The 14,065-nt window shown below is 39.5% G+C and overlaps 1 protein-coding gene across 12 annotated transcripts in view; it reads right to left on the bottom strand.

Moving 5' to 3' along the window:
- vav2 (vav 2 guanine nucleotide exchange factor) overlaps positions 1-14,065 on the bottom strand; it is a 238,718-nt gene that overhangs the window by 50,453 nt on the left and 174,200 nt on the right. For all 12 annotated transcript variants that reach the window (XM_035944796.2, XM_023262937.3, XM_035944794.2 and 9 more), the window contains exon 4: positions 8,051-8,119. In XM_035944796.2, the coding sequence (XP_035800689.2) occupies positions 8,051-8,119 (69 nt within the window). The remainder of the gene's footprint in view (positions 1-8,050; positions 8,120-14,065) is intronic.

The raw sequence follows: 14,065 nt of genomic DNA, 5'->3' as shown, positions 1-14,065 counted from the left end.
ATATTTTAGACAACTAGATGTCAATTTTGTAAGTTCTATGGCTGCTCTATAGCAGTTCTAACAGAACATATGCAAAACCTCTACCAACATAACATGACTCATTAACCAGCAGAGTCTCTATGACCTATTTATCTTTTCTACTTGTTCCAGATCATCTCTGTCTCTCTAAAACCTCCATATTTATAATCAGTGGATGAGCATCTTAACTGATTGGCTTTTCTTCACTGTCGACATGTATTGATCCTCAGCATAAACAACTACAATGAACCCAGTAACATGGACCTGATGGGGTAACCTGTAAGTTTCGTCTAAATATTGGATGAGAGTTCATTAGAACCAATAAAAAAAAAAACAGTCTTCTGCCGTGATGACATTTCAAATAATGATTTTTTTTTTGGATCTTCCCTAAAAAGTCTGATTTCAATACCAAAGTTTCTAGTCTCAGTATTCTATCCTGTTTTATTGTACTCAGTTTCAGTTTATTTCATTTTGATTTACCTTTCCTTCCATTGCCCTTTCTCTAACAATCCTCGAATATTTCTCCAAACTATTTCCTCTCTTTCTTTCTTCCATCTCCTCCATTTGGCCCTTCTTTACTTGTTTTTTTTGTGTCTTGTCTGTGTTGTTTCATGTATCGTTGAAGCAGTTTTGTCTTGTTTTTGTCATGTGGCTCACTTTTCTTTTGTGTCTTGTGTCGTTTTGTCTCCTCTTGTGTCTCTTCAGGACATTTCACATTTTACAAAATGTTATCCATTCTTTTTTACATAGGGGGAATAAGCATTTGTTGCTCAAACAGACTGCATTTCTACAACAGAGTGGATGTCATGAAACAATCGAGTCACGAATCACATGGGCTTGGTGAAATTGGCGAACATTTTGGGCGACAGCGTCACGTTCATCGTCCAGAGCATCGTGAGGCAGATGGTGGAGTTGTGGAGCTGACATGCCAGCGTCCAACAGCCCATTCTCGTCTTTTTCTTGTCATCTGTGGCATCTTATTATATGAACAAAGCTGCATTTTAAGGTGGACTTTTATAGCCACTGGTCAAAGGACTGTCTCTGCACTGGTCCTGCCATCTTATCATTGTCCTTAAGTATTTGAGAATTTATTACAAGCTGAATGACTAAAAAACATATTTGTGCACAAATGTCTAAATTTAACTCTTTGCAATTAGAAAAATAGCAATGAAATTTGAAACTTTTTTTCTATGTCAGAATAGAAAAGCATCTGCATGCTTCGTTTTTATTTTTTTTCACTGTTTGTTAGTCATTATACTAATTATAATCCTTCGGATTTGAAATTAAAGCACATCTTTGTTGACATTTATAGATGGCTTTTAGTTGCACTGTGTAATAATGGCATCACTGTCAACTTCTGTTCATTCTTGGTAGAGCGGGATATACCCATGCGTGATTCAGATTGACCTCATATGTCCAAGAGATCAGCATGAAGTGGACACTTGCTTGGGGGCAAACGTTTTCTAGATCTGAAGTTCAAGGTTAGAATTAGGTTTTCTAATGGGTGAGGGCTTAGGCATGTATTATTGATGGTCAAGGTTAATGTTTCAGTGTGTCAGGACTTCGGAGTAAATGTGTGTGTGCATATGTGGTCTTGTATTAGGGACATAATTCTGTGGACAGAGTCACAATGTGGCGGTAATTTATTTTCTTTTCGGGACAAATATAGCAAGAAAACATGATGTTATTTGCACATGTTAATATGACGACTTAGTTTAGTGTAAGATTAGATTTAGGTTATGTAATTGCTGATGGTGTGTGCTGATGTGCAAATTCTTAGAAAGAAGAGCCAGAAAACACAGTGACATATTTGTAGTTGGTGTAGTGAGACCGTCACACTACAACTTTACCATTTGTCTCTTTATCCCTTGGGTTTGGGCGGACATTAATAAATCATTCAAATGCAATTATGTACGATTGTGTGTGTAGGTGTGCAAGTGTGCATGTGTGTGTGCATCATAATGCATCAGTGAGATAGAGAGTGGGAGTGGAGGACCAGAGGACTCATGAATTAGGACTGATTTTCTGTCTGATTACACAATGACAGACCAGAGGCTGCCCAGTTCGCTCGCACGCTATCGGCTCGCCAGCCTGGGCTCAATGACATGAAGCTGCAACGGTGTGGAGGAGGGATGGAGGATGACTCACTACAGCAGAGCTAATGAGCATATATCCCCAGAGGCTTGACCGTCTCACAGGTTCTATACAAATAATATGTTTTATTTCAAAGATGGTAAGTTGTTTTAAATTTTCTATTTTTTTGCAGCAAATCGGCCTTAGAACCACATTGCATCCATGCAGTTGGAAAATGATAAGAATAACAAAAATGGCCGTAAGACATCGCTATACCTCACAATGCAAACATGGAGGACAACATAATTAACATATCAGTGAATTTGTCGTCCATATATCATCAGTCATTAATGAAGGTAACTGAAAAGCAAAGCTTTTCCTACAGGGGAGGTCAAAGAGTTTATTCTCTTGGGAGAATTAATGTACATCCATTGCATTAAATTGACATATTTTGATATTTTCTACGTACAAACATACTTCAAAAATTTTTCCGTCTCACCAGAAAGTGTAACTGGAGAAAAGTTCTTCTTATTTTTCCACAGTTTTCCTTTAACTTCAATGCAATGGTTGACCAGTGTTCAAACTTTGCTATTCCATTGCAGAAGAAGGGACCGCCATCCTCCCCCTAACACGTCCAGGCAGATGGCCACCCTCACTAAACCTGGTTCTGTCTGGGTTTTTCTGTTTTGTGGCACAGTTGGCAAGTGTTTGCTCTGAGGGAATTTCAAAGGAAACTTTGGATTTGATACATCTCTCTCTTTAAAGTCGGTAAGGTCTTTACCATCGCTATCACCACTTCCTATTTGAAGTGTTATGAGATGATATTTTGAGAATTTTGCGGCATATGAATAAAATTTTATTAAACGGAATTGAAGGTCACATCTTGACCGTCCAAATGATCCTCAACAACATGCATGACCTCATCGTCACCGAAAATGGCGACCATGCAAGTATGACTTCAATCTGGGAAACAGAAGTCAAAAGGTGTAGGCTGGATGACTAAAGTTCATGAGGCAACAGTTCAAATCCACATTTGGCTGATCCATTGTCCTGGAGCAACAGCATACCAACTTGAAACTTTCCTCTCCTTTTTTCTTTGATTGCTTCAACTATATGAGTTTTTATGGACAGTGAAATATGAGTGTATAGTATAGTTCTGGTCCAAAAGTGGAATTATTCCCCTTGTTTCCTTTTGAAGTGAGAAATTTCAAGGAATATCATGGGGATACCAATATACTAACTCTTGGGGGCATGAACCATATCTCTTTGGCTCTTCTGCTAACAAGGTGACACAAACATTTTGATAACCTTGAAGTAAACACTGCTGCACTCTGTACCAACAATATTAAATTATAAGCCAGTCAGGAAGTACTGCTGGTGAAAAAGTGAAATATAAAGGCACTCTAGGTATAGAAAGGTCTTTTTTCATTTCTCAAAGGACACTGTAGCAGTAATTACTCCCCGGTGTATGGGATTACGTAACACCCTCAGCTGGAAAACAAAACGAAACAAACAGCAATCTCTTTTTTATTTCACATACCACATAACTCTTTGTGCAACACATTTAGAACACAAAAAGACAGCACTGCATATGAGTCAGTCGTAACATGTGGCTGCTTCTTTGGGCTTATAAGAGATTTAACTGACTTTCAAGGAGACAATATTTAGACACACAGCTGAACATAAATGCAGAGAATCAGTTTGCTTGCATGTACTTTAGGTATATTATGGTCTTTATGTGATGCTCGCACATTGCAGGGTTATATGTATCCTGTACATGTGTGCAACATGTTGTTCTTTATGCATAATAATTCGCTTTTTACACCACTGTGAGCATTGTTATACCAAAAACTGTTTATAGTAAAGTGCTATTGGAAATATGCAGTTTATAAGACATTAATGAAATAATATGAATCTGTGTGTTTCTACTGTTTATCTCAACGTATAAAACAGACTGTCCCTACTGGATCCATGTGGTAATAAAACTTAATGTAAAAACATATAGGACACGTTAATGGAAATATGCAGTTTACGAAAGGTAATGAAATAATATTAATCTATGTTTTTCTACTGTCTATCTCAATTTATAAAACAGATTATCCCTACTGGGTCCATGTGGTAATAAAGCTTAATTTAAAAAATACAGGACTTATTGCCTTGTGCTAAAAAATACCTCAACTGAGCCCCATCAATTTTCAAGTTATTGACTTTTCATGTCATCCTGCCCAAGGGATTAATGGAGCAAAATAAACTGCAGAAGAGTGACACAAAGGGCTCGTGACAGTGCATGCTTGGGAATGGAAATCCATGTGCGCCTTTTCGCAGAGGAAAAAGTCCCTTGGCGACTGTGCCAGATCCACCCCCATTTCATGCTTTGTCAACTCCAGGATGGAGTCATTCCAGATGGGGAAAACTCTCAGTTAGGCGACACGAAGACTCGACATCCGAAAGCCAGAGGGAGGGCGAACAGTCCCGCTTTAGCACATTAACCTGTGAGACCTCAATTAGGTAAGGGTGTGGACTCTACCTGACTCTTCTGGAAACAGATATGGTGCAGCAGAATGCAAACCAGGGCACGATTCACAAATATATACCTGTCCTGGAATCTCCATGCCAATAATTTATAGCAAGCACTTCCAGCTGAGACCATATTGGCAACTTCAAGCCTCAATCTACCTCACTTTACATGAGTTCTTCTGACATAACACTGCAAATATGGAAATCGTTCAGGTGTGTAAGTGACCTCCACTACTCTAAAATGACACACAGTCACCCACATATGCATTTTCCCATATACTTGCTGCATCCAGAACAGCCATGTCACCTACAAAAGATTTGACAAAACATCTAATGAATCATTAGAGCACATTGGAGAATAGCGAACCTCCAGAGATCTCTGACTCCCACCAGGTTAAGTCTTCTGGCTGCTCCGGAGTACAACGACAGAAAAATCGATCTTCCTAACATCTAGTCTGCCGGCATAATCTTGTTTTCTTCACCTCAAGTTAAAATCCATTTCTAAACACTTCCCTATATAGCAGTTAGAAGCCTCTGCCTCCATACCACTGAACTTAATGATGCCATTTTATTAATTTTTATTGTTTGCTATAATATTGCCATTTTACTCTTTTTCTCTTTTGGTGACAATATTGCCGTTTTATTTCTAACATGCTGTTGTTTTTATGACACCATATGTCCTCCCATTGCATTATTTTCTCCTCTGGGATGCTGTCGAATGAAATGGTTTAACATACATTAAAAAAAATAAAGTTATTACTGAGACAAGATTATCATTGTGCTCTTTCTCACCGCTGCAGCACACGTTGTAGATCATCACGAGCATCAATATTTCAGGCTAATTAATAAGTCTTTGAGAGCGGGGTTATTGCCAGCGTGGCCTGTGCGCTACGTGTGTCCGACCCTATTAAGTGCAGAACCTGCTGATGAATCAATTATGCGTCTGTCCATCGGTGGAATGAAATGCATAGATGTTCTTTGTTAAAGGTCAAGAGTAGCCATGCTGCAGAGCGGCATGATTAATTTAATAAGACCGAGCCCTTAGCACTTACGGGTTACACAAAGAGCACAGTGTTACAACACCACTGACCGCTGTAGAAAAACTAAAACCGATGAAGTCAATCTTCTGCTGCCATGGTTACAGGGGTCAGAACCCATCGGCGGAGAGAGGACAGTATGGAGGTGAAAGGTTGGAGGCAGATTAAAGGCACACCATCAGCTATAACAATAGTGAGACAAGCATCAGAACCCTACACTTGTTGCTATGGATACATGTGCTCAATATAGCTGCTGGATCTTTCAGTAGTAATTTAAATAAGCAGCATTGTGTGCTAAACAGATTTAGAAGAGGGAAGATAACGAGGAAGATTTTTTCAGCCACTTTAGGGCCACGTCAGTGAACACAAGCATGACTTTTTATTTTTATGATACAGAAGAGAGACCTGCCTGTTCTATGGATTATAGGACATTAGTCCCAAAGCTTTTCAAATTTGGCATCTTATAAGAATTTTTGCCATATTCAGAAGATAATCATTGTGTGCATTTCTTTGTTTGAAGACTTTAAAGGACAATGCTTTTGCAAAGTGGCACCATTTAGAGCATGTCATCTTATCTATTAGCACTTCCTTTTAGTGATGTGCCAATGGGTGTACAGATAACATCATGGACCTCTCCAGTAGAACCAGTTGGGTTCAGGACACTGAAATCCTCTTTATTTTTAAAATAAGACTTAAAACTTTTGATGAAGCTCATAGTTAAGGCTGCTCATGTGACCATGAACCACCACTTAGTTATGCTGCTATAAGCCTTTGCTGCTCTCTTTTCTTTACCCTCACCCTAACTGGGTGAGGCAGATGGCCACCCTCTCTGAACTTGGTTCTGCCGGACGCTTTTTCCTTAAAAAGGGAGTCTGTACTTTTCAATGTCACCAGAGCTCACTCAAAGGAGTCATCTGGATTTGTCGGGTTTTTCTATAGTAGAATATTGCCAGGTACCTTACTTTGAGAACTGTCCTGAAAAAAACATGAGCTGACTGCAATTTTTGATGCAATTTGGGTCAAACTAGCTGCTGTTATTTGTAGAAAACCTGCATTCCTCTGTGTCCTCCGCCTCAACAACTCCTGCACTGGCCCAAAGGCTACATAACAAAGAATAGAGATCAGCCTATCAGTCTGGTCTTTTCTCACTGGGAACATATTTTGAAGCCTGTTTTTTGTGCAATATTGAGCATATTAGGAAAAGGCCTGTGTTCCAAGTGTTTCAGGGATGCATGTTTGAACTATAATCCAGCATTAGCCTGCTTGGCTAGCACTCCTGTCCTCTAGCAAGAGCACATTTCTCATCCTCTAAAGAACATCCCAATCATGCATTCAGCGAGCATATATCTATAGCTCACATGCTCTCCTTTCTATAACCCCTCCCTCCTGTCTCTCTGTGATGAATGACACCCATCTCAGAGCGGTTAACTAATTATTCTCCATTAATCTGAGTCAAGCGGCTGCTGTCAACGCCGGCCGCCAACTCTGAGAGCCAATGACTTTCTTTCACATGCTGCAAAACCCACCTAACGTTCTCCAAACCAGGCGGCCGGGCAGCCAGGTGAGCAGGGAGGCAGCCAAGCCTGAAGCCAGAGCAGTGCTGATGTCACCATGGCAACAGGCAGCGTGACAGAGAGCTCCATACTTATGTAATTAAGCAGTTAGAGGAAATTGGAAGAAGTGGCAATCATGGTTCAATCTGAAACATCACAAGATATGCCGTGTGTGTGTGTGTGTGTGTGTGTGTGTGTGTGTGTGTGTGTGTGTGTGTGTGTGTGTGTGTGTGTGTGTGTGTGTAGCACTGTCACACATCCAAATGCTTTATTTATATTTCCAGGAGACATCTGTATGTGTTTTCACTACAAATTCCCATTTAAAACCACATATGAAATATCAATAATGCACAAAGTACAAACACTCTGTAATGGCATCACCGATACTTTTGTAGATGCAGCATAATCACCAGCTGTTCTGCATTTTAACCTCACATAAAAGCTTTTTCAGAGCCTCTTCCCGCTACAACAGAACCTTGTTTACTGTATAATGCAAATAGCCTTTCCTGCTAGGGAAGGAAAACAACAGCTTTTCAATCTCCTGTCACATAAAATCTGCGCATCTGAGTGCAATTGTATTAATCACGTCGACGAACTTCTGCTTCCACAGTCACGTATTTAGGATTCAACTCCCCTTTGAGCATGACAGGCTGATTCCCTCGAGGTAAACCGTTGTATTTTAAGGTTTAGACATCCAAGCTTAAGATTAGTTTGGTTATTTAGAGGTTAGCTTGGGTAGGATATATGATTTTTATGATTAAGGTGAGAGGAAGTCACCAGAGATATAATGCAATGTCCTTGAAAGTGACAAAAGCTGTTTGCGTGGGTGTTTGTGGTGGAACGTATACTCACTCTGCCAACTCCTCCAGGCTGCGGTACACATCATCCTCGTTCAGAGCGGTGTCCTCCGACGGAAAGGGCCTGGTGCACACACACAAACCAAACACAAACACAAACACAAACACAGAGTGAGAGATTGTGCAGAAAACGCTTCATCACTACCCACACCGCAGTGTCCCAGGTAAGAAAAATAACCAGTTGGCAACTGCATGTTCTATCTGCCAGACTGTCACTCTTCCCTCCATCACTTCAGCCGCAGCACAACAGCAGGATCTACTCAACAGAGGACCCTATCAGTCACAAACAACATTGTCAAAACACATCAACACACTGCGCCTGACAGACAAAAAAAAAAAGAAAAGAAAAACTGCCATCTTCCCAACTTTCTTAGGAATTCAGGAAGGGAAACAGTCTCATTTCAGGTGGACAGGCAGGTGTCTAATAAATCCTCTCAGGACATCTGGCCAGTTTTCAAGGACCCTCAGGGACATTGTGGAGCAATATAAAGAATACAGAAAAGTTTAGAGCTATAATTTTTCTTCCATAGAATGTGACCTTACACTTAAATATTTCATTCGTGAGGAAAACAAAAATAGCACTTCATGTCAGCTTATCGTGCCAAAATCCAAATGATTCACACCGATCATCATCTCAGATCTCTCATTCCTGCCCACGCGGTGACGACAAACAACACTCCTAGGGAGTGGCGGAGTACAAAAACGGATGACTAATCAATTAGCTCATTAAATAGGGTGGATTTATAGCTAATCTTTTTAAAGATATCTGATTCCTACAAACACTATCGTGAAGTGCAAGGACTAGGTCTCAAACGGTCAACCGTGCTAATGATTTCTTTTTTCCATCTTTTTCACGAGAGCTGATTGTGATTGCTACAAATTATAGCCTATTAGTGTAATGCCCGTGCACAATTGAAACCCATTAAGATCAGCGAGGTCATGATCAGTGTTAATCACCATCGACACTAACATTATGGAAATGGAAATGTCATGTATTATTAGAGTTAACCCTGAGTGCCTCTAATAAACAGATAATCTAAAGTCTCTTAATGCATCACTATCATGATGTTTTTTTCAGTTCAAGAAATTCCTTATGAACCTATTAGCTTGGATTCACTCTATTGTCGCTACCTTCCTGTCCTCAAGCACACAAAGCAGCGGCTTCTGCTACGTTTAACATCCCTGTAAGGCTGACCTTGACTCCTTCTGTTCTAATGTTAGTACTAAACACATGTTCACTAGAAACACACACATAAGAGCCAGAGGACATACACGCAAAGGAGTATTACCATTATTCAAACCAGGGATGGAGAAAAGAGCGAGGGAGTGTGGGAGGTTCATGGGAACAGCTCAGAGCAAAATGTGCCGTGTTCGTTTACATTAGAGTTACAGAGCCATTGGAGGACAGTAAATTTAAATAAACTTCAGTCTTTAGAGCAAAGTAAGCCAATTTATAACATGTTTTGAGGTATCATAGTTTGAAATAACCTTAAAGGAGCATCTCAATAAAAAAAATGGAGTTTCTGTACGTGAGTGTGTCTGTGCTTCACTTTTCTGAACAATCGCTCATGCAATCCATTTCCCATTTTGCAGGCGTATTGATGGAGACCCGAGGGAGTGCAGTGGTAAATTTGATGATGTTAGGATGAGTGGTTCTCGAGAAATACAGGAAGAGAAACACCAGTCAGTGACTACGTTAGGGCTGGGGTGACTTATAAACATAAGGTACATTACTGATTTGGACCATAGCATGTTGCAAAGACAGTTACATCCATTCAAAGCACATTACCCCAGAGAATCCCCGGTTTGCATCCCAGCCTGGGCCTGGGATCTTTCTGCATGCAGTTTGCATGTTCTCCCTGTGCATGCGTGGGTATTCTCCGGGTTCTCCATCTTCCTCCCACAGTCCAAAAACGTGGTGCAGTTACTTTGTAATTCTACACTGTCCGTAGGTGTGAATGTGAGCGTGCCTCTATGTGTAGCCCTGTGATAAACTAGTGAACTGTTTAGGGTGTCACCTGTCTTTGCCTTAAGTCAAATGGGATATGCTCCAGCCCCCCCATGACCCTAATGAGGATTAAGTGGTGTATGGATAACAGATGGATGGATGGAAGTTTGCACTAGCGAGTTTACGCTGCCACTGCACTGGATCCTTAGTGTGTAACGTGGTCATTTTGGTTTCTAACTGCTTGTAGACTTATTACCACCTAATGTGAAGTTGTTTTGGATGACATCTTCCTGCTTTTCAACTATTTATGCTCTGCGGTGTTGTGGCAGGCATATTTTTAACTAGCACGCTTTTCACAACAATAATTCAGCTGATCTACAAAGGTGTACAAAACGGTGGTGAGACCAGCAGTAGAGAGAGACAGTGGCACTGACAAAAAGACAGGAAGCAGAGCTGGAGGTAGCAGAGATTATAATGTTGAAGTTCTCTTAAGGGACCAGGATGGACAGGATCAGGAATGAGTACATCAGAGGGACAACGCATGTTAGATGTTCTGGAGATAAAGCCACAGAGGCCAGACTGAGATGTTTGGGACATGTACAGCGGAGGGATAGTGAATATATCGGTAGAAGGATGCTGACTTTTAACTGCCAGGCAGGAGGCCTAGAGGAAGACCAAAGAGAAGGTGTATGGATGTAGCGAAAGAGGAAATGAAGTTAGCTGGTGTGAGAGAAGAGGACAGAGAGGACAGGATTAGATGGAAGCAGATGATTCGCTGTAGCGACCTCTGAAAAGGAAAGCCAAAAGCAAAAGAAGAAGAATTCAGGCGATCCACATCAACCTTGGTGAGTGTATTGTAGGAGACCCAAGGTGGTGCAGTGTTGAGCACGAAGTTGTTTAGACAAGTGGTCCTCATATTTAAGCTAAAAGTGGTTTTCCCCTACGCTGTTACAGTATTTTATTTTCACACTGGATACAACAACTTGTCTTTATCACTTTCACTGGAGTTCGTGAGCAGAAACACGCTATGAAAAGCAACACTGCAATTGCACAAGGTTTACACCTAGTTTAGGATTGGACAAGTCACAGCTGCACACACTGAGCTGGGTCATATGAAGCAGGAGATGCACGCAAGTCATAATCGGGTCATGGGCACTGCAATGCGAAACTTTCTGAGCTGAATCTAGCAGAAATAAACACAACACACCTGTGCAGACATGCACCTTAAAAGCTTGTGTTAAAATACTGTCAATATTATGTAATGCAAGTAGTTGTAATTTGTATACTAGAGCGTTTAATCCTCAAACACAACTGGTTTTAAACCACATTTTATTTTTATATATATATATATATATATATATATATATATATATATATATATATATATATATATATATATTTTTTTTTTTTTTTTTTTTTTTTTTAACAGCAACCACAATTAACATGGAGTTAACACCAAAACAGGTTAGGATAGAATATGATTTGAATGTTGCATAGTTTCACTTAAATATATTAGACATAAACCAGCATGAAAACACAGAATGTCTGCCCTGGTGGAGGCTGCAGATATCAGGGACCTATGGTGTCCATGCAAGACCAGCTTTGTCATCTAAAAACACTTAACGCTTCATGTCTGCCACTTAAAAAATGAACAAATCGCTCCCAGAGCAGAAGCAATAATACTGTATGGAAAAAGCATTCGACAAAACTTGCAATAAACCATCTACCTCTCTCTCTTCTTCTTGTCACTTTTCTCCTCTAGACTCTCTTTCCAATGAATGTAAATGTGGGGTCCTGACCAGTAATATTAGTCCAAGTCAGAAACTAGAAGCTTTAATCTCAGCGTGGTGCCTTGGTTTTGCTGTGGTTGACCTGCTGGACATCCAGGTTTTACTTGCGTTCTTTATTTATTGTGTATGAAGGCAATATGATTCCTTTATCTTTGTTTATTCTTATTGATATGCGTAAATGTATCAATTTGTGAGTGTTTCATAATGGTGTTAACATGTTAACAGGTGTTACTAGGTTAAAGTCCTGAGTTCATAATAAGATGGTTACATTCAAATTAAACATTTATTCTATTGAATTTAATCCAAAATAAGTGATTAAAAGCAATCAATAATTATCTATATAGACCGAAATGAAACATTTTATCATAGCAATGTAGCACCTGTCCTTCTACAGCAATCAGCAAGTGGTATTAATCAAAAATGTTGATGCTGCTCTGGTACATGGTTACTACATAAATTAAAGAAATTGAGGTATAAGCAATGACAGAAGCAAAAAACATCATTCAGCATCTGTTCACCAGAAAAACTCCACCATCCAAACCAGTTACAAACCAGTGGGAATCCTCAGTATGTCTGGAATGCATAATAATCCAATTTACTCAACCAGCCACACTACCTACTGTGTTAAAGTGGGAGACACCACATGTAGCGGTTCTATTGTAACAAATTCCTGTGATTTAAATAAGCTGACACATGCAAGAAATGAAGAGAGGATTTTCCTCTTGATCAACTGTTCCTATTCAAACTGTGTATTTTTAAACAGAATGAGATTAAACATGGACAAATATTGAATTTTAGATTTACCACTGGTTAAGAATCTTCACTCTAGTATGCTTAGACATAAGTAGAGATAAAAACTGGTTAAATCAGCAAGAAACCAGCTAATTTGTGTTTTACGAATAGTGTCTTTCCTCATATACAGCAGCAGCACATATGAATTGAAATATATTTGAAATAGTATATTATAGTATATAGTAATAGCATATCTTGTCTTTATTTAAAGCATTTTGTGGCATGTTTTGGACAGTAATTCCCCCTTCCTCAGTGCAAGGGTTTATTTTCCTATAACTGGGTGCAAATGTTGTTTACTAAAAAATGGAATGTATACAGCAATAACTTTATTTACCGTTATATTATGGTAGGAAATGACATTTAACATTGTATTTTGGTGAAAGAAGGTAGATTGTGGGTGTGGATGTGTGAGTCTGGGGTTCAGACTTATTGTAATCAAGACTCTAAAGATAGATTGTGTCAACAGTTCTTCAAACTTTTTTTTAGGTTTTGGAGACTTAAATCTACTTTTTGGACTTAATTTGAGATTATTTATGGAATTAAAGGGGATTAAACGATCCTCAAGCTTAGAAATTTGAAAACAAAAAGCCATGGAAACAAACAAAGCTGGTATTCTGCTTCAGTAATAACTAAAATCTTAACCACAATCAATTTTAATTTTTAATGTACTGCACTTGAATACAAAAAGACGTGGTGATTTTTCTTCTTCAAATCAAATTTGGTTTTGTTCAGTTATTATCACACTCTCAAATGTGCACTAAAATCCTTCAGAGGGTCTTCTTTTGATTAAGTAAATGAATAAAGTTATGATGGCAGCTTATCATGTTTCTGTATGTACATTAGTCTCGGATGAGTCGTGGTTTTTTCTGCTTTGAATTTAAAATAACACAAACCATGATGCCAATATCTCAGTCACAGACTTGAAACCCCAATTCTAAAGTGCCTGGATGTGGCTGTGCAGCTAGAAAGACAGTCAAACAGAACTGATACAGTCTTTTTCTTCTTTTGTCTCCTATTTCTATATATTTACCGTTGATATAAAGTAATCATCACATGCTCTGAGGAACATATGGAGGAAGGCTGAGGATGAACCTAAAGGAATAGATGTCACCATGTGGGACAGTTAAAGAAATACATGATAGCAGGAAAGAGGGAACAAAGAGAAAACCAATGAATGCCTGTGTGTGTGATGTAGCTGTCTAGACTGGAACTGAACCGGGAGCCGATATGGACGATTCAGTGTCAGAAATGAGACCTCCGACGCTCTCATGAAAGCGCTCTCGTCTCCGTTAGCTCTCGGCTTTGAAATCCTTTGACTGTGTTTAATCCCAAGATATGATCAAATGACTGAGACACTCACTGTGTTCCACATCTTCCTAAAGAGCCGACTGAAGTGGCCTCTCGGTGGGAAAAGGCCAAATGCCACACAGTTAACTGACGGCTATTGCGTGAGCGTAAAAAGAAGCAGTCGTTTGTTTTA

The sequence above is a fragment of the Amphiprion ocellaris genome, chromosome 17 (genome assembly GCF_022539595.1).
Source record: "Amphiprion ocellaris isolate individual 3 ecotype Okinawa chromosome 17, ASM2253959v1, whole genome shotgun sequence".
Taxonomy (NCBI): Eukaryota; Metazoa; Chordata; class Actinopteri; family Pomacentridae; genus Amphiprion; species Amphiprion ocellaris.
Note: the sequence above shows the minus strand (reverse complement) of the source record. Positions and strands in the feature narration are given on the sequence as shown.